Source organism: Balaenoptera ricei, chromosome 9 (genome assembly GCF_028023285.1).
Source record: "Balaenoptera ricei isolate mBalRic1 chromosome 9, mBalRic1.hap2, whole genome shotgun sequence".
Taxonomy (NCBI): domain Eukaryota; kingdom Metazoa; phylum Chordata; class Mammalia; order Artiodactyla; family Balaenopteridae; genus Balaenoptera; species Balaenoptera ricei.
Genome location: NC_082647.1, coordinates 76,667,598 through 76,693,427, shown reverse-complemented (window position 1 = coordinate 76,693,427; position 25,830 = coordinate 76,667,598). Strand labels below are relative to the sequence as shown.

Sequence of the window (25,830 nt, the reverse complement as noted above, 5' to 3'; positions counted from 1 at the left end):
ACTGTATGACATGTAAATTATATCTTAATAAAGCTGTTATGTACATAAAACCTTACATAAATAGAAATATATCTACCATAATCTTTTTATAATTCCTTTTTCATTTAAACATTTTTAGGTTTTAAGCTTATAACCGCCATTATAAAGAAAACAATAAAAATTTAAAAAGAAACATTGTTTCACAAGTTCAAAAAACAACCATTACCTAACACATTTAAAATGAAGAATGAACTTAGTGGTCTACTTGAAGTTTAAAAATATTTAATATTACCAGGTAAAAACATGGATGGTGACAGCTTTACATGGCTCACTCCATACATTTCATAATGTAAAAGGGCAAAACATTACTAGGAAAGAAATGAATAGGTGGTTTTGTAAAAGATTTACTGACCACATATAAGCAATTAATACAAGATGACAAATATTTAACTCAACTAAAAAACTTTTAGAGACAACTGAGTCAAATATCAATGATGTGCTCTGCTAAGGAAGAGAAGTCATGTACCTTTCTAATCTGTAAGAAGTTCAAAATGTATAACTATCAGTGCTGTTCTAGTGACCTAGAAATTTGCTATAAGTAGCTTTCTTTTGCTAGGTAATAATTCTTATAATGATTGGATTTTATTTAACAGAGTGAGCACTGAAGAGGCATAATCCTTTTTTAACCCCTGGGAAAAAAAGTGATATAAATTAGTGATGGGTGCTAGGCTTGACATTTTGTGTTAAAAAGATGGAATTATTTAACTGGATAGAATATATTTCATGAGGAGTTGGGTACATTTTTAACTCTCAAAATGTGTTTATGAAGTTTTGTGAGATATAAGTGTATGCTTTGACTCACTCTGGCTTGTTTTTAAAATGCAATACATTTGGCACTAAATGGAACAAATGAAGACAAGCAAAACTACGTGAGACTAAGCTGCTCCATCAGAACCGCCTATCTTTGACTTACAATTCATACTATTTCTTAGTTCTTGACTGAACAGAAACAAACAGACCTAACTACATAGCACTTCTATGATGTATGAAAATAGAATCTAGAGCTAAGACGAGGTTGCTTCTATGGTGAGTCAGTCCCCCATTCTGCCATAATCATAGTTACAAATGTGAAATTCATTTAAGAATTCATACTTTCACCAAGTGCTTATAACTTTACAAGTTTTCTTGCTAGATACGTTCTTGGTTATGTGGCCAGCTGAAATACGGTCTTTGAATTAAGTAAGAAATCCCATATAAAAGAAAATCTATTTTATAGGAATCTTACTTTACTTGAAACTTCCTTGAAGAAAACAAAACACCAAACTAAAACTTTGTAACCAAACTCTTGGAACAAAGCACTGGTGGCCATAGTTTTGAGTCTCCAGTGAGTCTTGAGGTTCACTCATTTTTCATGTTTCAAGGGTTTCTTCATTTGCTCCACAAGTATCAACAACACAAATTAAACAACTTGTTACTGGAAAAGCTCGGACTTTGGAGTTGGCGATCCATTTGTCTGTTTCAGTGTTATATTCAAGGATGTGTCCTAATCGACCCACACCTTGAAAACCAGCCAAGACATAAACTACAGAGCCGACTGCTGCACACTTCACCGTTACACCCTTCCATGGCATTGGTGAGACCATCTTCCATTCGTTTAATTTAATATCGTAATATTCCACATTGTCCAGACCACCTTCAAAAGAATAAAACGTGAACAACTACATGAACAATTCTAAGATCTCTTAAAGTAATAATTCTTTGTATTTTTTCCAAACCTTTTATTATGAAAAACTGCAAACATGTAGAAGAGTTGTCAGAATTTTACAATGAATCCTCACATACCTACCATTTAAATTCCTATTCTTACTTGAACACAACAGAAATTTAACTTAATTTTTATTTGTCATTTTAGAATCATAAATACTTATATTTATTCTATAAAATTAAAGATGTTCTATCTGCTCTGGAAAAATTAAAAAGTAGACCAGTGAAGTTTCCTTCTGATTAAGTTTGATTATAATCATTCAAATGTCCTTCTGTTTCCTTCTACCATTTATCTGTCAGCAGCTTATGAAAAACAGCAATGGATAGAGACAGAAGACGGAAATAAAGTTATTTCTTTGTTATACTTAAGTAATGATTAAAGGTACTGACTAAAATAAGCTTTGTGGAATCTTATCTATAGATTCAGTCCAAATTCTACATTATTAAAAGCAATTATTTAAGATTCTTTAGTACAACATTATTTAAGAAAATAAAAAGATCAAATTTACTCATTTAAAAAAGTAATACTGATATTTTCATGCAACGTTTAAAAATGTTTAGGAAACACTGCCATTCAGAGCCTGGATACAAGTCCTAAAAGTTAAATTAAAAAGTTTCAGAAGTTATATTAAAGTTCAAATGTTTCTGTCACTCAATAGTTTTTTTTTTTTTTTTTAAATATTTATTTATTTGGCTGTGCCAGGTCTTAGTTGTGGCATGTGGGATCTTTAGTTGCGGTATGTGAACTCTTAGTTGCAGCATGTGGAATCTAGTTCCCAGACCAGGAATCGAACCCGGGCCCCCTGCATTGGGAACATGGAGTCTTAGCCACTGGACCACCAGGGAAGTCCCCACTCAATAGTTCTTAAGCTAATGTGATGCCATTCCCCAGAGGGTATTTGGAAATGTGCTAAAGCCACCTGAGACTGTCACAATGACTGGTGGCTATTACCTACATTCATGGACAGAAATATTAAACGTATTACAATGTTTCATAAACTGTTAGTTCACAGAAACTATAAAAAGAAAAGTCTAATGATGTATGTGATTAATGCTTGTATCTAGATCTCAAGAAACATTTTCATAACTTAAGATAAGGAAATATCAGCAAATTCATTGCGAAAGTTGAAAAGTGAACTAACTTCACATACCTAAGCCATTCTGACCACCCACAGCAAATATCTTGTCTTTTACAAATACCAGTCCATGATTCTTCCTGGCTTCAATCATTGGACACAGCTCAGTCCATCTGAAAAAACAAAGGAAAGTTTTCAATATACATGTTCACAAGAAGGTAAAAGGACTCATACGAATTTATAAGAAAGGTCTGTTACCCCAAGTAAGCGCTCATTTACCACTCACATATGTGTACACATGCACGCACACACACACAAATGTGCGCGTGCACGTTTGGAAAGCTAGAAAACAAAAGTTTAACAGTGGTTTTCAGTAATTTATAGGTGGGGTAAATAGGGATTTTATTCCTTTCAACTCCAATAGGATATGGGAAATAGAGGATATCTGGAGACTATTAACATGTCTTTGGAAGACATCCATTTCCTATAGTTCACAATAACTTGTAAAACAGTAACAAACAAAACGGGGAAGATATGTAAGAAAATATAAGGTACTAATATGGTTTTAGTCACACATGGTTTTAATTAATATTTACATAGGGTAAGTAAAACAAATTTATCATGGGCCTCTAGCAATCAGCAAATTAGCATATCTGTTACTATTCACACATCCATCTTTAAATATACACTTAGAACTTCAGGCAGCTCCTATCATTCTGTCATGTTTAATAACTTATCAGCACGTTGCTGTGTTCACAGGCACTACTATAAAGAAAGAGATTGAGAATATAAATGTGGACACAAGTGTTGAATGATACTAATTCACAGGTAGCAGCATTAAACACACAGACAATTTTGTTATTGTTTTCTATGAGATTCATCTCTTCTTTTGCATGTACTCCCATACAGATAACTGACATTGGTGATTGTGAAGGTGGTACCAACACACAGCTCTTAACAGCTGATATAAATCGAAAGACTCCAAACAAAAACAAAAACAGGGCAACTTGGCATAAGTGTAATGCTCTAATATGGTTATTTATAACTCTTCTTTTAAATAATTTAATACATTTAACTTTTCAAAACATAATTAGAGCATAATGATGAACTCTGAAATATCAACAACTCTTGTTGCCTTATATTTACATACTTTTGGTTTGTTTTAAAAATGGTTTGACAGTCACCACTCTCATTTTCTGAGCATTCAGTTAAAGTAAGTCCTCCTGTTTTTCAGGATGAACACACGTGCTCCTCCAGGTGAAAAGACCAGCATTCAGCTCGGAAGTGGGAGAGCCAGTACTCGACCTCCACAGCCTCTCCACACAGTGAGCTGTCAAAGTGTGTTAAACAGAGTATCTGACTTGGAAAAATTCAATATACATACCCCTTTCTTCTCTAAATATGTCTATGATATAAAATAAGAGAATGTTTTATGTACATCTAAGTCTCCTCAAGGTTTAGAATTAAGGCACTTCGTGAAACACGCTTCCTTCCTCCTATAATTCACATGCAGAGTATGCACTAGGTCTTTGCTCTCTCCAACCTGAGTTTAGTGTTCAGTAGCTTTCCTTAAAATTCTAACTGTGGAAACTGTGTTGTGTTGTTTCCATAGGTTTCATTTCTTAGCTTCCAATCGAACATATTCTAGTTAAAAAACACTTTAAAAATTGTCAAAATTGGGAAGAAACAGTTTTACAAAAAATACGTTGGATGGACATAACATATTAGAAAGGAAATCATTTTAGTATATAACATCTTTCACTTTGAGATTTGGATAATTATATTCACACTAGCTTTTTCACTTAGGAAAATTTAGAGAATATAGAGAATTCAAATTTAATACATAAGCTCAGTATATACAAGACAAAAGAAATGCTAAGTTGTGTAAGTTTTAAAATATTCCCCAAACTGATTATATTCACCTAGTTTTAAAAAATATTGACGTTGTAGAATTCCTTTATACTCTTTCTCTACTACTATAAATAAGAATATATTGATTTACACTGATACTGCCTGAATAAAGATCTCAGAATTTAGAAACCTGGAGTTCATATGGTATGGGTTCTACTCTAAGATATTTTTTTAGAAACAAAACAATAATTAGGCAGCAGAATGAATGAGATTACAGCTTTCCAACTAGTATGCTGTAATGCTTTTTGAGTATAGGATTTATGGGAGGTTAAGTAGAGATTGATATAGGAGAGAGGACAGTTGGTATATACCCTGCTCCTATGGTTTAGGACAAGAGGGGGTGGATAGATAGCTGGATGGACGGATGATGGGATTAGGATAAGGCGTATCCCCAGTGTGCCCTGGCAAGTACAAAGGTAGTTTAAAAAAACATTGGGAAGTATTAAGTTTGATGATCTCAAGAGATTTCCTAGTCTAGACACTTAGCAAAAGATAAGTTTCAAGATAAGCTTCTTTCAATTCTATCCCTAACATGGGTGACTAGTTGAGCAAAAAAGTGAGAAAAGAACAATTGTAATTGCACTTTTCTTTGGGAAAGGAGTTACTGATTTTGCTTCCTTAAATCCTTCAAAAATAGGTGGGAAGCATAAATAACTGCAAATGACAATCATATTTTATAATTAAATCTTTACTCTTAATTTACTAAAAGCAATAGCTGGAGTAGAAGACTTCTATGTTTTGTAGCCTGGAAATATTTCCTAAATACAAAAATTGAGCACAAGAGTTTTGGTGCAGCTGTTTGGCATAACATTTAAGTTGAACATATTTGCCCAATAACTTGTTCTGGTAAAGGAAGAACAATCCTTTCAAACGAGCAAGTTAATTTTCTTATTGAAGGTCTTTGGATGTTTCTGATTATCAACAAAAGGTCTGACTGGAAGATCATCTGGGTTCATTTTCTTGTTAGTTAATTACACTATACTTACCACCCCCCACTATCAATAACTAGCTCATATCCTTTGGCTGTATTGAATGGGTTCCATCATTAATTACGAGATCAGAAAAACGGGCTAACCATTTATTTCTTTGTATTTTGCCTTTTAAAAGCAGTTATTTTACTTCCCAGTTGACTTAAGAATATTTTATTTAGGGACTTCCCTGGTGGTCCAGTGGTTAAGTCTCTGTGCTCTCAATGCAGGGGGCCCGGGTTTGATCCCCCTGGTCAGGGAACTAGATACCACATGCCTCAACTAAGACATGGCACAGCCCAATAAATAAGTAAATAAATATTTAAAAAAAGAATAGTTTTATTTAATAAATATGAATCCAAACATACTTTAGTAAGCACAAACTCAAAAAAGACATTATACCTAGGGGTATGATTCATTAATGCCACGAACCAATACATAATATTTTTCTAATTAAAGGCAAATTTACTACTGATCATAAATTGTTTCCCCTTCTCTACACTTCCTGATCTCTCAAACAAAAATATTTTGAGTTTGATGAATCGGTCATATTTTCTTATTCACCGACATTCATTTATTGCACAAGCAGGAATAGAAAGAGAGGGGCTCCCATGGGGTATAAGGTCAAGCCATTTCTTAAGGTGTAGAGGAAGGGTCAAGGCTATAAACATGCCCCTGACCCTAGCACATTCAAAAATCCTTCTGCTGGGTTCTTTCTGCCTTTTGACATCTTCTTCCATTGAGCTTATAGAATACAATTAATTGTGTAGTAAGAGTTTTAAACTGATACATACGTTTCTGTGGCAGGATCATAGACTTCACAGGAATTCAGTACTCGCCCAGAAACATTGTTCCCTAAACTTCCACCACAAACATAGATCAGGCCGTTGGCTTCCACCATCCCATGGCTGCAGCGCTGAGTCAGCATGCTGGGCTTTGTGTGCCAGCTTTCAGTTCTTGTATCATAGCACTCAAATAAATACAGAGCCGAGTTTCCTGTAAAAGAAAAGGACCCCATCTTGCTTAACTTAGTGTGTATGTGGGCCTGAAGTCAGTTGACTGTAGAGTTGAATCATTAATTACTGGAGGAAAGAATTTAGGGTTGTAGAGTCTTTTCTCTACTCAACAACAACAACAAAACGTAGAAATACTTTCAGAAAAAGCTATCCCTGTTTGTATAGACCTTGGAAAATATTCAAAAAAGGATCTGCTGGAGAGACATTAATTGGTAATTAAACAACAACAAAAAAAGAAATTGGTTTGATTTCAAAAGATTTTCAAATTAAATAAGAAACATTATGTATGTCTTCCGGCCCAGTTACGCATGATGGGAATTAATTGAACCTCAAATGTTTATAGAGAGGGGGAAAAACACAGCTGTTTACAGATGGGAAGTCTATATCTTAAAATATGAAGACTACTATCTGAAGAGTATCCTCAGGCTTGTCATTTAATGTTCTACAACAGCTACTGCATCATTAACAAAACTGTTCTTCCTGACTGCTCTCAGTAGTTGTGTGGGTAGGCCCTGAAGTCATGCCAGTCCATTCTTGAGTATACACTCAAAGTATCGTTATGTATTTCTGGTGTACTTTGATTATACACTTTAACGGCAAAACACACCCATCCTGTTTTGCAACTTCTGCACATTTTAGGAGCTCAATAAAGAGTTTTAGAAATGATACCACTAAAGATCAAGTGCTTTTTTTCTTTCCCAAGAAAAACGAAGCTAGAACTTTATCAAATTATTGCTCCCCTCCCACTTTTCTGGACTTTTCTAACGCTTAAAAGCAATAACAGCCTTATAAGTCTCTATCAAAACCAAAGCCTATGAAGAGTAACAGACAGAAGAAGTAACAGTCATGACTAACAGTAACTTCTTTTTAACTTTTTAAACATTTCAAATTTGGTAGATTCAGTCGGTTGACACTAAAGGGAAATATACAGTATATAGCAGATTAAAAAAAGTTACTATTTAAGTGAAAAACTGACTTAGTAAATGCTGAAGAAATGAAGTTATCTACTATACTTTACACAAAAAAGTATATCTATAAAACACTTCCTACTATATTTAGGATTTATTGTATTTGAAATATGCTGTATTAGACATTCTGTGAGAATGCTTTTAAAGAGAGGGAAAGATCACCTCTTAAGTCACATTTAGAAAATCATCATCTTTTTTGTATTCATTTTGCATCTAGTGGGAGCGGGGGGTAGAAACTTAAAACAAATAAATATGCTGACCAAGAGTAAAACAGTCTTTGGGCTAATATAAAAACCATAAAAGAAAATAAAAAGACAATGTTTAAATTCCATAGTTTAGATTTACTTGGTCTTCCTAGTTTTCTTTATAAGCCCATTATTTAGCTAAGGAAATTACTTGAAAAGACGAAAGCATATAAAAGCTAGTCTGCACCTACAATATTCATTTAGAAAAATTATTCATTTAGTAAACGAACACTAGTGGACACTTACACATTATCTGTCAATGAGAAAGGTTTTTATACCCATACCCACACCCTGTTCTGATCAATAAGCTTAAGATACCACTACCAATCATTACATTAAAAAGTTAAAGAATAGGGACTTCACTGGTGGTCCAGTGTTAAATAATCTGCCTTCCAATGCAGTGGACACGGGTTCAACCCCTGGTTGGGCAACTAGGCCCACGTGCTTCAACTAGAGAGCCCGAGTGCCGCTAACTACAGAGCCCGCGTGCCATGACCAGAGACAGAAAACCTGCATGCCACAACTAGAGAGAAGCCCATGCACCGCAACGAAGATCCCGCATGCCACAACGAAGACCCGACGAAGCCAAAAGAAACAAAAAAAGTTAAAGAATAAAGCAAATGAAAAAGATTATTCTTACTTTTTTCTGATACAAAGAAAGCAAAGATAATACAGATTTTAAAAGCCTGAATGTGGGTCTATGAGTAAGCCAAACTCTGAAATCTTTAAAGCAAATAATATTACGTATATAAAATGACTAATCCAGATGGCAACAATGAAGCTAAAATCCAGGTGACGTCAACGAAACCGCTGTCATGACAAAAAATGGACAGTTAACGTAATCAAGGAAGTTGAAGTTCTCGTAAATTAATGACTTATAAAGAGTAAGGTAAACCTTCAGGGAAATGTGCTCTAAAATATGACAGATATGTATTTAAATTTGTCAAAAAGTATCTGGACAAATAACACCAACTCTGTTTAAATATGAAAGCCAAGATCCTCAGCTTTAAAGCACACACAAATACTGAATAAGTCCTTACCAACTTCGGAACCTCCAGATGTATAAATTTTGCCTTCTGCAGCGCAGGCAGCAAGGCTGTCTCGAGGTGTTGGAGGGCCCAGTTTGGAATACCAGCTATCTTTAACGACATTATAGCAGTCCATTCGTTTTATGGGGAAAAGCTGAGAGCCACCCAAAATGTAAACTACATTGTCCCAAAACACGCATGCTGCGTCTCTTCGTTTTTCAAAGGGGCAGCGGATGTCTGTCCAGCTATAATCCTGTAACAGGAAAGGACAGGAAGATTTCAGTAATGGAAAACTATAATAGAAAAGGATGAAGCAAAGATATAATTGAGAACATACAAAACATAAGAATATGTTAAATTTATCAGAGTACATATAAGAATGCTTGGCTTGAGACTATTATTTAATCTTGCGTGGCTTCTTCAGAATGTTGGTTAGTCGTGTCAGAAGGCAAGAGGAAGACAGTGACGGCTTTGGGTCTTTTCTGGCTCTAAAATAAACTTTAACACATTTGTATGTATCACCACCACCCAGTCTTCTATTCCTTCTGTTATTGAGGATAACAATACAAGAAAATACTAAAATAAGCAGTTTTGTTATTTAAAGAAAGATTTTTTTTTCAAATGTAAATATGCGCATCCCTTCTTTGCCAGATGTATAGGGATATAAAGAATCAATGGATAATTTGAAGCTTTAACTGCCATTAACCTACTAATGCCTAAAGCCAGAAGGCATTTTGTAGACTTCTGAGAGATATTAATTTTCTGTAAATATTCAGGTGAGCCACTATAGTTAGCCAGATTCTTAAAGCTGTGATATTATGAAATACTTGAATAACCTGAGTAGTCTGGAAACAATTTTTTTCTTCTCAATGAGAAGAAATGGGCACCTATCAGTACTTCACCATAAAGGCTGTTCACAGCACCACTGATTCCTATGTTTGATGACATCCAAGGACACCTGTGCCCTTCTTCTATGTAAATATGTGGGGGAATGCTCCCAAAGTTATAGCTTGTTGGATCCTCCCCCTATTAAAGCAAGGAAGTTACAGTGTTCCTGCTGCTTTCTGAAAATGGTTGAAAATAATTAGGGTCAGATAGAAATCCAAACAATTCCCAATCTCATCAATCAAAGCACTGTGTGTGATTTATTAATGTTGATTTCCCTTTGGGAAAATTTGATATCTATCATGCTAATGTCCTGTTTTTCAGGCATTCACTGAATTAGATCAAAGCATCATGGAACATAAGAAATGGTCTCTTAGGAAAAAGAAGAGTCCCTGATTGAGAATATCTTGATTCCTAGTGATGATAAACATTCTGCTTTTCAGGTGACCAGAGAAACAGAGCCTTAATCCCTTTCTTACTCTCAAATTAGGGTCTATGAGTCCCCCTGGGTTACTCAGTGGTATTTTTATTGGTAGGCACACAGAACTGTAGGATAAACATAACATCTTCCTGAAGCTTCAGTTTTACTCAATGGATTTGAAAAACTGAGGAAGAATATCTTAAAAATTTGTTTTCTTGGGGAAACTGTGTACCACAGGATGAAAAAAAGTAAGCGATAAAATATTCTACAGGGAGCGATACCTCAAAAGTAAACAAAATTACTCTCTTACATATTATGCAAATCTACTCATAGCTCCTACCTGACCAGGTTCATTAGCAGAGAAATACAATTTCATTAATAAGGTACATTAACTTAGTGAATCTCAAGTCTTGCCACTCTTACACCCAATTTATCTGATATTATTAGAAAGTAATAAGCAAATTTTCCCATAATTTCTAAAGACATCATTAAGAACATTATCTTTCTAAACTCTTCCTTAATTTCAGGATGAGAAAGTTGGTCAGATATTCTTTGAAATGGTCTCCAAGACCTGATACTCTTCAAATTAAAAAGAACTGCCCATGTAGAAGCTGGAACTAAAAGAACAATATACTATTTCTTTTAGCTAGATGAGCTTAAACACTTAGGCACTAAGATTATGAGGTTCCAAAGAATGAAATAATTTCAAAGAGGTTGGTAACAGAATAATTCTAACTTTCCAATACTACTCAAGGGTCTGAGTAGGGAATGGATGATCATAAGTCATATAGGACTCGGTTATGCTTCATATCTAAGAATTAAAATGCATTGCTCTCTCAGAACTCTAAGCCCAAGGGAAAATTGATTAGCTTGTGTGTCTGCAGTGTGTGTGTTTGTGTGTGTGTGTGTGTGTGTGTAACACGGGAATAGGCACATGTTTCTATCTACTTGCAATGTGGGCTCTGATTTCTCTAGAAGTCCTCAAGTTTTTAAATCTTTTCCAACTCTCCCAATACTGTCATTGGTCACCATACATGTTAAACACTATGCTTGATAAATACTAGCTATAAATAATATTCTCCCTAATAGTTCATCTTCTACGCAGATAAGTGAAATGATCTTTCTTTTTACCTGGAATGCAAAATAGACTTTATTTCAGATAAAATGTAATGCTTTACATTTGGGCTCATTAAATATACCTGTCAGGTGTTAAATGCACCTATGTTTGAGCATATCTGCCTTTGGTTGTACGCAGGGGAGATTATGGTCTTTTTTTTCTGTGTGTGTATGGGCCAACCTCCCTTGGAAATCTACCCAATTCCCTCAATCTACCCCACATCCAAAATAGAGTACTGAGAATGTGATTTAACGTTTGCCCTTTAATAACTTATTACACTACCTAGGAGATGTGTGTAGTTGAAGAAGCAAGCAGAGAGGGGAAAAAAACAGATGGGAAGTCAGGCTTGTCAGCTCAGTGGATATCTTTGCCAGGTCTTATTCTAGTCATGGGACCACTCCCAACCTGGGGCCTGTAGGTGGAGGAAGAATTACTTATGGCTCCCAGCACTCACAGGCTACAGGGCAAGCTAGAGGGGCGTGGAGCTTTCATGTTAGCAACAGACGGATGAATAGCACTAGAGTCACAGTGTACGTGTGTGGGCAGGAAATTGTTACCCTAAAAATATAATTTAATGCAGTTTTTATTGAGTACCTATTCCAGGCAAGGTTCTATGCTTAGCTGCTGAGAAGATATGAAAATGAGAAAACTGGAAAGCTTAGAAAAAACACAGGTAGAAGGATTTCTTAAGTTCTGACACATCACCCATGTATGCATCCACACATATATATGCAGACATACCCATGTATAAAGTCCTGTCTTTCCTGGTCCCAGTCAGCCTTTCTTGCCTCTGCTATGATATATCACATTCTAGACTTTTTTCAAGCTCAAGACTCCTTTTCTTTTTGCAAGCTTCCCTCAGATTTCCTTTTTCTGAATCCCCACCACACTGAAGTCTGCAGTTGATGACTGAGTATGCCATTACATCTTGTCTTGTGTGACTTTTCAGCTGTAGGACACTGCTACAGGAAGTGAAAGTGAAAGCCCTTCTTGAGTTGAAGGGCTGTAATATTTTTCTCCAAATGCCTTAGGGTAAAAACATCAGCCTGCTATTTTCCTTGAGAGTAAGGATTGATTTTATATAATCTTTATTCTGAAAACACATGACTCCTCAAATAATATAAACACTAAAGATGTAAATTTTAATAATAATCAAGACAACCAAAATGCAAAATGAAAGAAACTTTTTATTTTTAAGACTTGAGAACTTTATTTTGCATCATTTTGAGAGAAAATCAAGCAAAGCTAGGGGAGAGAGGAGGTATAGGCCAAATGCCACAACATTCCTAGAAGTAGTTTCATGAAAAGTACATCAAAACACTGTGGCTTATAAAAAAGAACAAAATAATGCCATTTACAGGAACATGGATAGACCTAGAGATTGTCATACTGAATGAAGTAAGTGAGACAGAGAAAGACAAATATATGATATCACAAATATATGATATCCACATATAATGTAGAATCTAAAAAAATGGTACAAATGAACTTACTTACAAAACAGAAAGAGTCACTATTACAAATAAATGATAATATTACATATCCTTATGAGGAATACTCCACAGCCCTTCAAAAGGATGGTATTTTCATTGACATGAAAATACCACCACAATATAAATGCTGAGAGAGTAAAAAAAAGTTTTTGTAAAATAGCACGTATGGCATGATCTCACATATATAAAGTGGGAACACTGGGGACTTCCCTGGCAGTCCAGTGGTTAAGACTCCGTGCTTCCACTGCAGAGGGCATGGGTTCGATCCCTGGTCAGGGAAGCTCTGCATGCCGCGAGGTGCGGCCAAAAACAAAAAATAAAATTAAAAAAATAAAAAATTCTAAATTAAAAAAAAAAAATGAGAGCACTGGAATGATGTTCACCAACTATTGATGACTGTCTGTTATGCTGGGAGCACTCTGGCTTTCTCCTTTTTATCTTGCTATGTTTGAATTTTCTACAATGAGCATATATTATTTTTTTTAAACAGAAAAAGTAAATACAACAACCAGGCAAGTAGTACCAAAAGTATGGTACAAAGAAAACAACTTCTCACGTCAGATGCTTATAATAGTACTAAATGTTTTAACAGAAATGTGGACTTAAAACTAATTTAAGTTAAGGCTTTAAAAATTTAAACACTTAAATAGCTATTATACTACGTGGCTGAATTTCAACTACAAGACGGATCAGAAACAGTCTTTGCCTTCCTTCTAAATAGCACACTATTAGGGCACTCTAGTTTTTCAGAAGTGAACACTTGATTGTGCTTAATTTCCTAGGCTGTACCCACCTTGAAATGCACTCATTTTCAATGGGATCACACAGATATTTCTGTAAACATATTAACCTCCCAAAGTCCAGAAAGGGATTTAATAATCAGCCATTGGAAGAAAATACTCTTGTAACTTAAGTTCTTCATAAAACATAGCATCACAGCTAGAAAAAAGGCTTCCACAGTTGGCAGTGGGTGGGCAGGACGTGACTGTGCTACTGTAAGCTGCTAGATAAACTCAGGAACAGTGAACATATCAACGGGCAGTTCCCAGCTACTGATCAGTTAAAACTAGCAAGGAGTGGGAAGTGAGGCCAGACACCAGCTCAAAGGGAATTACTAATTAAGAATCACTACTGTTTTATAAAGTCACAAAATGTTCTCCCCACTCCACTCTCAAACTAAAACCATACCACCAAGACACACAACTCAAATCTACTCAGAAATTTAAGTGAGATGAAACTCAGTTCAAAAGTGAAACCTCATATGAATATTATGCTCAATATCAGCTCTTGTCCTTTCAGTAAAAAATACATGAAATAGCAGGGGAGCATCTCTGCGCTAGCACCTTGCCAGACATCTCAATGACAAGATTTGCCTTTAGATGAACTTTGACGTGTAATTTTTTATCTTGGCACAGGAAGGCATATTATACTTTAAATGATTATCTCAAATCTCAAAATGCAGTAACATATCCATTTAATAAAACGTTCTCACCAATGGGACAAACATCAACTCTGTCTCAGATGTGTGGAGTATAGGAGATAATGCACCCAGTCAGGGGGTTTGGAAGAGTTAGGCAGGGGGAAGAAAAAAACAAAATGGAGATGGTAAGCCTTTTTACATTTAAATATGGGAAAATGAGAAAAACTTAAGGATGGCAGGGAGAAAGAGACTCAGTGAATGAAGATCAAAGAGTCAAATGAACATAACTGATATTCACGCAAATTCTAAGATTTAAACCTTCTGTTAATAGACCAGAAAACTGAAGTTCAGAAAGGCTGACTTGCCTAAGCTCCTATACCTAGACTTGAAATGCTCCTTCTACAAAACAGCTGCTTTCTTTTAGAAATAATGGAAGGAAGGAAGGAAAGAAGGAAGGAGGGAGGAAGGAAGACAAGACAAGGGACCAAAAAAAAGGTCTCACAAAAGAAAAAAGACCAGTGGGTCAGTCCTTCAGTTCTTCCACCTATATCTAAATTCTTTTTTTTTTAAAGCAAAAAGTTAGACTCCATTCAGTTAAATAATACTTTGTATGCATTTTATGAAAACTTTTAATACTCATACTTATCAAACCAAAAAGATATATTCATACTAAGGACTCAATATATTCTTTTCTTTCTCTTTCTTCCTATCTAAACTCTACCAGTAAGTGTCCCTCAAGAAAACTTCCATGGGGCTTCCCTAGTGGTGCAGTGGTTGAGAATCTGCCTGCCAATGCAGGGGACACGGGTTCGAGCCCTGGTCTGGGAAGATCCCACATGCCGCGGAGCAACTAGGCCCGTGAGCCACAATTACTGAGCCTGCGCGTCTGGAGCCTGTGCTCCGCAACAAGAGAGGCCACGATAGTGAGAGGCCCGCGCACTGCGATGAAGAGTGGCCCCCGCTTGCCGCAACTGGAGAAAGCCCTCGCACAGAAACTAAGACCCAACACAGCCATAAATAAATTAATTTAAAAAAATGCATTGAGTTTGGGGGACATATATCTAATATTTAAAAAAGAAAAAAAAAAGAAAACTTCCATGGACAAATTCAACCCAGGGGAATCTCTTCTTTTCAGACCACCAAGGCTGTCATTACCTATCCCACACCGGGACTTTTAATTGGTTACATTCAGGGGCAGCTTCACCAACCTCAGCCTCTGTGTTCTCTAATTGCTTCAAGCTTGTATACATCTCATACACTTTGCGTTTGACTCCTTCATAATCCCTGCTGCAGTCCAACCCCAAAATTTCAAATTCTAGATGAACTGTCATACTGGTAATATATGACAAAATATTTGTTCAAACTGCAGTTTATAACCAGCTAACTGTACAGTATGCTATGGTACAATCTGCTATTGTTTATAGCAACTGAGGTTAGCTTTCTCTTATACTGAATCACCAATGTTCAAAGAATATGACAAGAAACCTATCTGAACATGATTTAATACTTCTAGGATAAAAGATCTTACTGTGCCTTTGGGTCATCTTATGAACAATTACCAAAGGTAGCCAACAGTAATTTTTGAATGACATGGCACAGTAAATATTTATTTCATTCCCTGGTGATTTCGCTCAGCCTCTTACCCACTAGCCCTGCATTTATGTAGCCACCACCCTCCAGCTAATTCCAGGATGACAAGAGTCCTTTAAAACACCACCACACAGATTTATCATCCCTAGTCTCCTTATCCCTTCCCACCTGTGGCCCTCAATCAAATACCTACAGCTTTGTTTCTGCCCTCTCTGTCCTTTAAGGGGACTGATCTGTTAATTTACAATAATTATGGCTGGCTGTGGCTTACAGAGAGTCTGAAGTCATCCCTCTCTTGGTGAGTCGTATTTTCACTGGGGTTTTTTGCAGGCACAGTGACTAAACACAAAAGGAAACTGATCCCTGAAGGTGGGAACTTCAGGTACTGCACCTTTGTAGGGTACAAGGGCTGTGAGGTTGACTTTACAACAAAACTACAAAAGTGTGTTATGGAGATGCTTGAAAACAAAACAAAACAGAGGCTCTCAATATTCCTATTTTGGAAGACATTCTAGGAAGGCACTCTACTGAGAATTTACCTCAGAATGTGTTCCAGTCTCTTTTACTTGAATGTGAGGACCACCTGTCTAACCAAACTGCCTGCAAACAAACAGGTATGAGGAATACTTATTGTGCATAAGCGGCAAAGAACACTGATTTTTACCACTGGCGCCTGTTATACTGACCACTAAGGAAGCTTAAGGGATACCCATGTTGGCCCACACTTGCATTCCAGCAACATCAGTCCCTGTGGGACACAGCTATAGGTCCAAACCACCTGGGATTACTGCTGTCCATTTTGGATATTTTGTTCTTACAGGTGCCCCTGATCATTTTAGCAACACTCAGTCTTTGACTCCAGTATACTGCTCCTACAACACTCTTTTGCTGGTGACAAACACTACTGATGCACTCTTACAAAAGCTTCATTAATTTTTTAATGTAACACCATTTTCCTATAAGGTTTACACTTCTTTTACACACAGGTCTTTTAAAATCACATGCAACATATAACTGCCAGTTTCCACCCTGATGACAGCGTAGGACTGTCTCCTTAGTGAAGGCCTGTTTAAGAGGGAAGGTAGCTATGATACTGTGAGAAAAGGCACTGTGATACCTTTAGTAAACAATATTTCCAAGAGGAAAATGTGTTTTGTGTTGAAAGTAACTTCACTTCTTTTGATTTAGGGTCCACCTATATTTAAATCCAGTCCTATAAAACCAACTGACAGGGCTTCCCTGGTGGCGCAGTGGTTGAGAATCTGCCTGCCAATGCAGGGGACACGGGTTCGAGCCCTGGTCTGGGAAGATCCCACATGCCGCGTAGCGACTGGGCCCATGAGCCACAGTTGCTGAGCCTGCGCGTCTGGAGCCTGTGCTCCGCAACAAGAGAGGCCGCAATAGTGAGAGGCCCGCGCACCGCGATGAAGAGTGGCCCCCACTTGCCGCAACTAGAGAAAGCCCTCGCACAGAAACGAAGACCCAACACAGCCATAAATAGATAAATAAATAAATAAATAAATAAAATTAAACAAACAAACAAACAAACAAAAAAAACCAACTGACAAAATTGCTTATGAAATATTATATCAAGTTATACCGGTTCATTCATCCTCACAAACTTGACTACCCACATTGGGCCAGACACTAAGCTCAGTGATGAGTCTACCTCAGAGTTTTAAGTAGGAAAAGGTACTAAGAGGGACTTCCCTGGCGGTCCAGTGGTTAGGACTCTGTGCTCTCATTGCCAAGGGCCTGGGTTCAATCCCTGGTCGGGGAACTAAAATCCCACAAGCCCCCGCGGTGAGACCAAAAAAAAAAAAAAAAAGAAGAAGGTACTCAGGAGAAGAAACTGATGGTTCCATAAAATATGGCACCATATGGTTTTCTGCCTTTGCAATTTACAGAGTCTAGTCCTCACTCTGCTGGTCTTACTCCTTGTTTGGTTTTGCCAGGGAATATGCAGAATCCCTTTTTCTCTAGAGCATAGTCTCCTTTTTTTTTTTTTTTTTTGGTTGCGTTGGGTCTTTGTTGCTGGCCACAGGCTTTCTCTATTTGCGGCGAGCAGGGGCTACTCTTCACTGTGGTGGCTTCTCCCGTTGCAGAGCACGGGCTCTAGGTGCTCGGGCTTCAGTAGTTGCGGCACGTGGGCTTAGTAATTGTGGCGCACGGGTTTAGCTGCTCCGTGGCATGTGGGATCTTCCCGGACCAGGGATCGAACCTGTATTGGCAGGCAGATTCTTAACCACTGCACCACCAGGGAAGTCCCATAGTCTCCTATTTCTCCACCATATGAAAGTGGTGAGCCAAGACCCCTACAAAGTTTTAAGCCCTCAAAGCTGATGATTTCACTGACAAGAATAGTCCAAATAATCTGGTCAATTAAGTCAACTTTTATTTGGCATCAATATCATAAAACGTTCCCATACTACAATTTGAGAACACCAATTCTAAGAGAACACAGCACTGGATTCAGAAAAAAAACTCTTTTGGCAATCAATAAGCACTTGAAAACTTTAAAAACAGGTACAGGTGGGGAAGGGGAGACTCAGCAGGCTTCATGAAAGGACCCTGACAAGAAGAGTATCATTTCAATTCAATATAGCAACCCAAGATTTCTTTATCTTTTATCTACTTATCTACTAGAAAAAATGTTAAGATTTTCTTTCTAATCATTTTTCAGTCAGCAGTTAATACAAATATTTGCCACCTCTCATGAACAATATCCAAGGAATATCTAAAGATAATAGTTTATAGAGATGTTGGCTTAATTCTAGATAATTCAATTAAGTAGTACTGCTTAAATTGTCTCTTTGAAGGAGATCAATTCAGTGAAAATAATCATTTTGGGTTGGTACAGGACACACATCAATGGGTTCCGTTTAATGACAGTTAAAACCATTTTAGCATCTCTGAAAATATTAAGTTCAAGAATTTTAAAACAATTCCTATACAGTACTTATTATTAAGCAGTTACTTAAATAATGAAATAATGTTCACCTTGGGAGATTCAAGGTAAATAATAATAACTTATAATGAAGTCAGCCTTCCCAATTGTTTTAATATTAGAAATAATAAAGACAACCAACTTATATTAAAATATTATAAATAATAGTAAATAGTGAATATTTTCAAGATGAAGTTTTCAGCAGAAAGAAAGGAGAGGTTGGTACTTCTAATAGAAATATTTAATAAATATTGTAATGGGATTCTAATGGTGTCAGCGTTAGGGAATAAAGTAATAACTGATGGAATGAGGATGTTTTTATTGGTAGTTATATCCTCAGTTATTTAAATTTTTCCACTGGAAGTCTAAAAACTTGTGACTGAGTATACAAAAGAGCACTAGGAACGTGCCATTTATAAGAGCAAAGTAAGACATCAAATGAGAATTCTGAAGTTACAGTCTCATTTCCAGGCTCGTGCAGAATATCCATCTTTTTTTTTTTCATCTGTCCAATTTAAAAAAAAAAATTAAGGGAAGTGTTACAACTACAGACCAAAAACAAAGTGCTAGTAGTCATTCCATATTTGCCTTATTCTAAAAACAGTGCTGTCTCCCAAATGAAGTCAGGATTCTCCTTGTCCCCCTGTACATCAGAATAGACATCTACTTTAAGATAAAGTATTTTCTACCAAAACATACTTTAACTGCCTTTTAACTGTCAAAATCAACACCAAAGTTAGGCTTTGGGAAACAAGAGGGGTGTAACTATTATCAACAGCTGAAAGCTGTGGTTTACAGATTTAATTAAGCTCCTATGACTTCAGATTTTCCTTGGAAAAAAAAAGTTTATTTACAAATTTCCTGCTGTTGACTCAAAAGGATCCTGAAAAATTAAAAACAGTGAAATTAAATAGCCACTGAAATGTTAGTAGTTTTAAAACTTACCTGGTATGAAACAGATGTGTAGGTGTATCAACCTGTTAAGCACACTGACATTGTGCTTATTGAACTGTATTGCACAGGCCATGAAACCTCATGGTACCTGCCAGTCACTCAGTCTTCTACTAAGAAAGGAAGCTAGAAGTCTTTAGTAAAAAATCAGCCTATATATTGGAGATGGAGGAATGGACCAGAGATAGATATATGACCTGAGAGCAGCCCACAGGGACAGTCCAAATATGATGGTATTTAACCAATCTAACCTGATACTCTTTCCTTGGAGGTCTTTTTGATATCTGGCAGCATATATACTCTATGAGTTATATGACTCACACTGGTGACTCTAACTATTGTAGCAGGGCCAGATGTGGTCTCCTTACTGGACCAGATTGACTAAAACTTGGTCTGTAGTTAACACTCTGGCTAACGTGTATTTCTGTTACTATTTACCCAGATCATTACATGGAATTTCAACTGGCAGGGAAAATAAAATAATTTCATAGTCTGACCTCAAGATCTCTAGACTCTAACTGTCTGCTATAATCTCAGCTGCAGGAGCCCTGGTCTATCTCACCTTGCCAAAGGTCTCCCATATTGATGCCTGTAATACTGATCAGTTCAAGAAACAGAACTGAACAGAAAATGGAAAGGATCCCGTATGTCTTGGTGAGACAAGTGCTTCACAGGACAGAAGTTATCCTAGAGTACAGTGTTGGTCACTTCAGAGTCCCTAGATGTCCACAGGTCTGCAGCAGGGGTTGGCAAACTATGGCTTGCAGGCTAAATCCAACCCAATGATTGTTTCTGTAAATAAAATTTGATTGGAGGGACTTCCCTGGTGGCTCAGTGGTTAAGAATCCGCCTGCCAATGCAGGGGACATGGGTTCAAGCCCTGGTCCAGGATGATCCCACATGCCGCTAAGCAACTAAGCCCGTGCGCCACAAATGAGCCTGCGCTCTAGAGCCCGCAAGCCACAACTACTGAGCCCGCGTGCCACAACTACTGAAGCCTGTGCGCCTAGATCCTGTGCTCTGCAAAAAGAGAAGCCACCGCAATGAGAAGCCTGCGCACCGCAACGAAGAGTAGCCCCCGCTCGCCGCAGCCAGAGTAAGCTTGTGCACAGCATCGAAGACGCAACATAGCCAAAAACAAATAAATAAATAACCTAATTAAAAAAAAAAAACCTCATCACACTGTTTAAAAAAAAAAATCTGATTGGAATACAGCCATGCCCACTTGTTTACGTATTATCTATGGCTGCTTTCCTGCTACAGCATCAGAGTTGAGCAGTTACGGCAGAGAATGTGTAGCCTAAAAAGCTAAAAATATTCTTTGGTCTTTTATAGAAAAAGTTTGGCAAGCCCTGATCTACAGCATGTTGGCATAGCCCCTTGGAAAGGAAGGACAGCTTGCTGCCCCAACCATCTTCTAACATTTTACAGATGACACATATCCTGTGTTTGGGTGTCCTACATTTATACTTTTACTGGGTAAACTTTCTAAGTGGGACAGGCTATAATCATACGGCTCAGCTGCTCAGGCTATCCTGTGATCCTAGGGCATTGGGATGCTGATGGAGATGCTGCATGTAACTTCAGGCATGTCTCAATATGACCAGAGAGCACACCTGTGGGATTCTGGAGCAAGGCCAACCTACTTTAAGCAGGTACCATTTTGTCAGTAAATAGCTCCTGGCTGGCTACTAGGGTCTGACAGACAGCAAATGTCTGACACCAAGGGACACCAGGTGACCATATCATTAACCCATTTTGAACAGTTTTCCCTGACCTACCAAATCACAAATAGCATGCTTTCAACCCATGATCTAGTATTTAAACATAAAACTGGGCATATGGAGGTCCCAAAGGCACAGAATACCCAAATGGGATAATCACAACCCTTACTCAGTAGGCCTTCTCCCTCACCCAGGGTTATGTCTTCATGGAGGTGGTCCCTACAGATCAGCTGACAAAATTGAGAGACCTGAGCTTGGTTCATTTGTGATAGTACTAGCCAAAAGTGGACTGCTTAAGCATTATACTCCCTTCAGGAATGGTACTGAAGGATAATACAGAAGAGACATATCCTGATATGGCAGATTTTCAAGCAGTTCCTTTTAATGTCCATTATACCTCTCAGTAGAGAAAGCCTCAGGTCAGTTTTTATCCATTCTCGGATGGTGACTAATGGTTTTCCCAGATGGATACAGACTTTATAAGCAAGCACGAAAGACTGCTGACAAGGAGATCTGAGGAAGGATAATGTAGAACGCACTCCAGAAAGGAAACAAATTTGGGTCCCACATGAATTCTTACCAGAGTGCCCACAACTGCATCAAAGCCTCTTAATAATCATGTGGACGGGATTGCATCTATATCTTTCCTCCCCAATCCGATGCTTGCTCAATGGGCTTATGAGTGACTCCAGTGGCAGTGATAGATATGCATGCAGTAACTGCATTAAATCAGTGGCTACAGAAGCTGATGGACTTTCCCTCCCTGAGGCCAATGTGGCTGTCCACTACTGGCTAGCACCCACTTTGTTGGCGATATTGACCGATTCTAAGAACTTGATTTGTTATCACACCTTGAGGGAACCAGTTAGTTACCTAACACCAAGCTAACTACACTGGAACCCTTCCATTGTTGAAGGGACAAAGCTCTGTCCTCACTGGAACTGATACTTACTCTAGATTTGGATTGGCCTTTGCTGTCTTTCGCACTCTTGACAACACCATCATATGTGTTTTTATAAATGCCTTGTATATCACCACTGCAGTATTACACAGAAAGCCTCCAAGGACCCACATCTCAGAGAAAGAAGTATCAGAAGTATCCTGATGTAAAAAGGATGCTCTGGACTCACCAGGTTATCTATCATCAACAAAAAATGGGCCTGTGAGATGTTGAAAGAGACCATTAAGCGCTAAGATTCAACATCAGTTATGGGTACCACCTTGCAAGGTCGGGGTGCTATCTTTTAGGATTATGGTATCTGCTCTGCTTGGGCAATACATGTAGTAACAGCAAAATATGGTATTATCTCCCCCACAGCCAAAAAACACAGTTCTAAGAAACAAGGGGTAGAAATATGAGTGCATTTTCTCATAACCTATTTTTAAAAATTGTGTTCCTAGACCTATGACTCAGGCTCTGCTGTCCAACTGGCATAACACATAATGGAAAACACATTAAAATTGGTAATAATTTCTAGATGGTTGGGGCTTCCCTGGTGACGCAGTGGTTAAGAATCCGCCTACTAATGCAAGGGACACGGGTTTGAGCCCTGGTCTGGGAAGATCCCACATGGCGTGGAGCAACTAAGCCCATGCGCCACAACTACTGAGCCTGAGCTCTAGAGCCCACGAGCTACAACTACTAAACCCACGCATCACAACTACTGAGCCTGCGTGCCTAGAGCCCGTGCTCCGCAACAAGAGAACGCACCGCAATGAGAAGCCCGCGCACCGCAACGAAGAGTAGACCCCGCTCGCTGCAACTAGAGAAAGCCCGTGTGCAGCAACGAAGACCCAACACAGCCAAAAATAAATAAGTTTATATTTTTTTAGATGATTGGATTAAAGGTAATTTTCTTTTTTTCTTCACGATGGTCTAGATTTTCCACATTTTCTAGAATGACTGTGTATTATTTTATATTCAAACATAATTACTAAGGGGAAAAAAAAAACAACCCACATAGCTCTAGAAGCAGATTTTCAATGAAAATCGCACATAAGGAAAGCAAGGAGCTGTAATGAATGCAAGGACCTCCTAACAAAAGAAGCTAGAACTGTTTCCCGTTTTCTTTGATAATGGTTACCATGTAGCACTCCAGAGTAATCATGGAAACATTTGAAATCTGACTAACCCTCAGTTTCCTTATTTGTAAAATGAAGGTGATAACTATGTATCTTGTAAGGTCTATGAAAGAACACCATAAACTATAACATCTCCTATATGAGTTATTACTACTGGTGGTAGGTGCGTGTCTATGTGCTCAGTGCTTTTAAAAACAAAAACAAGGGCTTCCCCGGTGGCGCAGTGGTTGAGAATCCGCCTGCCAATGCAGGGGACACGGGTTCGAGCCCTGGTCTGGGAAGATCCCACATGCCGCAGAGCAGCTGGGCCCGTGAGCCACAACTACTGAGCCTGCGCGTCTGGAGCCTGTGCTCCGCAACAAGAGAGGCCGCGATAGTGAGAGGCCCGCGCACCGCGATGAAGAGTGGTCCCCACTTGCCACAACTAGAGAAAGCCCTCGCACAGAAACGAAGACCCAACACAGCCATAAATAAATAAATAAATTTAAAAAAAAAAAAAAACAAAAACAAGAATAAAAATTAGTTACCTTTGGGTTAAAATATCTACAAGACTGTGGTTGGGAGCCTCCAAATAGCGCTATGCGGTAGTCATGTTTCTTTCTTCTCGGCCTTGTGCCTTCTACCAGTTCTTCTCGATCCTCTGGAGACAGGAGATGATACCTCATTCCACCTGTAGAAAAATACATGGCAACTCTTCAAGAACTTCAGGCACTTTAATACTTTGAAAAGGAAATACCCGAACAAAATAGTGTTTTTATTTCTGGAACTGTTTTTTTTTCTTTTTTTTTAATCATCCCTCTATAGCATTTAAGGAAAGAGTGAGGGAGAAGAGGCAGGAGAAATGTATAATCATCTGAGTCCTAATCAATTTATTATTCTCAGCCATCACCATTAATGCTAAGATTGTCCCACCCACTTACTAAAATACCAGGGAATTATCTGGCTTTTCAAGCAACAGCTGCCATAATACTAATTATTGAAATGCAGATCTCCCAACCCAGCTGTTCTCAATCTTCACTGTACATTAGAATCACCTAGAAAATCTCAGAAACTATCTATACCTGGGCCCTACCACAGGCCAGTTAAATCAAAATCTCTGGTGGTAGGGCTGAGGCACTGGTATCGCCACTTAAATGTGGTTAAAAGATCAGCAGCTTCAGCACCTGGGAGCTTGTTAGAAATACTGAATCCCAGACCTACTGAATCAGAATCCACATATTTAACAAAATCCTAAGGTAAATCAGACGCACATAAAACTTTGAGAAGTACTTACTGCTTAGACGATTCTAAAATGCAGTGAGGATTCAGAACTATTGTGATCTAACATGACCCTTTTCCTTCAAGCAATTCCTTAATTTTGTCAAGTCAGGGGACACTCAACAGTTAAAAACTTTTAAGACGTCATTTCAAATCAGTGTGGGAAAGGTAGATTGTTCAATAAATGATGTTAGACAATGATATGGAGAAAATATTTGTACCGCTACCTCATATTTTACTCTAAAGCAAATTCCAAATCAATAGAATATTTTAAAATGTAAAAAACCTCACAAACGAACTATAGGAAAAATCGGATAGTTAAAAAAAAAAATAGGCCCAGAACGAGGAAGCCTAAGAAAAGACAAATAACACAGAAACTATGAAAAAAGTATTCAGAACTACATAAAATTTTAAGTTAAACTACTTCATGGCAAAAAAGAAAAAACAAAATCAAAAGACAATGACAAACTAGGAAAGTATTTATAAATCATATAAAAGACCTAAGGATATTCTTAATAATATTAAGACAATCAACTAACAGAAAATTAGATTAATAATCTGAACAAAGTTCACAGAAAAAGAACTAATTACAAATAACTCTCAAACATATGAAGAGATGCTCAACTGCTCTAGTTAGAGAAATACAAATTAAAATCATACTTTCTCACTCATCAGATTGTACAAGATCAAACTATCTGGAACACAGGGTATGACAAAGGAAGCAGCATGCTCTTACACTGCTGGTGGGGATGTGGATGGGTACAAATTATCTGGAAGGCAGCACAGGATGATCTGTGAAAATTACAAATGCACACACCCTTTAGCCAGTAATTCCCCCTTTAGGATTTTATCAACCTAAAGTTCACTGTCAGGCAAGTGGTTAAAAATTACGGTATATCCACATAATGGAATACTGTATGTGGCTGTTGAGAAACATGAAGAAGGGTAACATGTACACATGGGACGATTTCCAAGAAATAATGTGGAA

The 25,830-nt window shown here is 37.6% G+C and overlaps 1 protein-coding gene across 4 annotated transcripts in view; it reads right to left on the bottom strand.

Moving 5' to 3' along the window:
• Window positions 1-279: 279 nt before the first annotated feature.
• KLHL7 (kelch like family member 7) overlaps window positions 280-25,830 on the bottom strand; it is a 57,158-nt gene continuing 31,607 nt past the window's right edge. For all 4 annotated transcript variants that reach the window (XM_059933989.1, XM_059933991.1, XM_059933990.1 and 1 more), the window contains 5 exons: window positions 24,113-24,255; window positions 8,968-9,208; window positions 6,493-6,694; window positions 2,895-2,992; window positions 280-1,672 (listed from right to left, as the gene is read on the bottom strand). In XM_059933989.1, coding sequence (XP_059789972.1) covers window positions 1,389-1,672; window positions 2,895-2,992; window positions 6,493-6,694; window positions 8,968-9,208; window positions 24,113-24,255 — 968 coding nt within the window. In that variant the 3' untranslated portion in view covers window positions 280-1,388. The remainder of the gene's footprint in view (window positions 1,673-2,894; window positions 2,993-6,492; window positions 6,695-8,967; window positions 9,209-24,112; window positions 24,256-25,830) is intronic.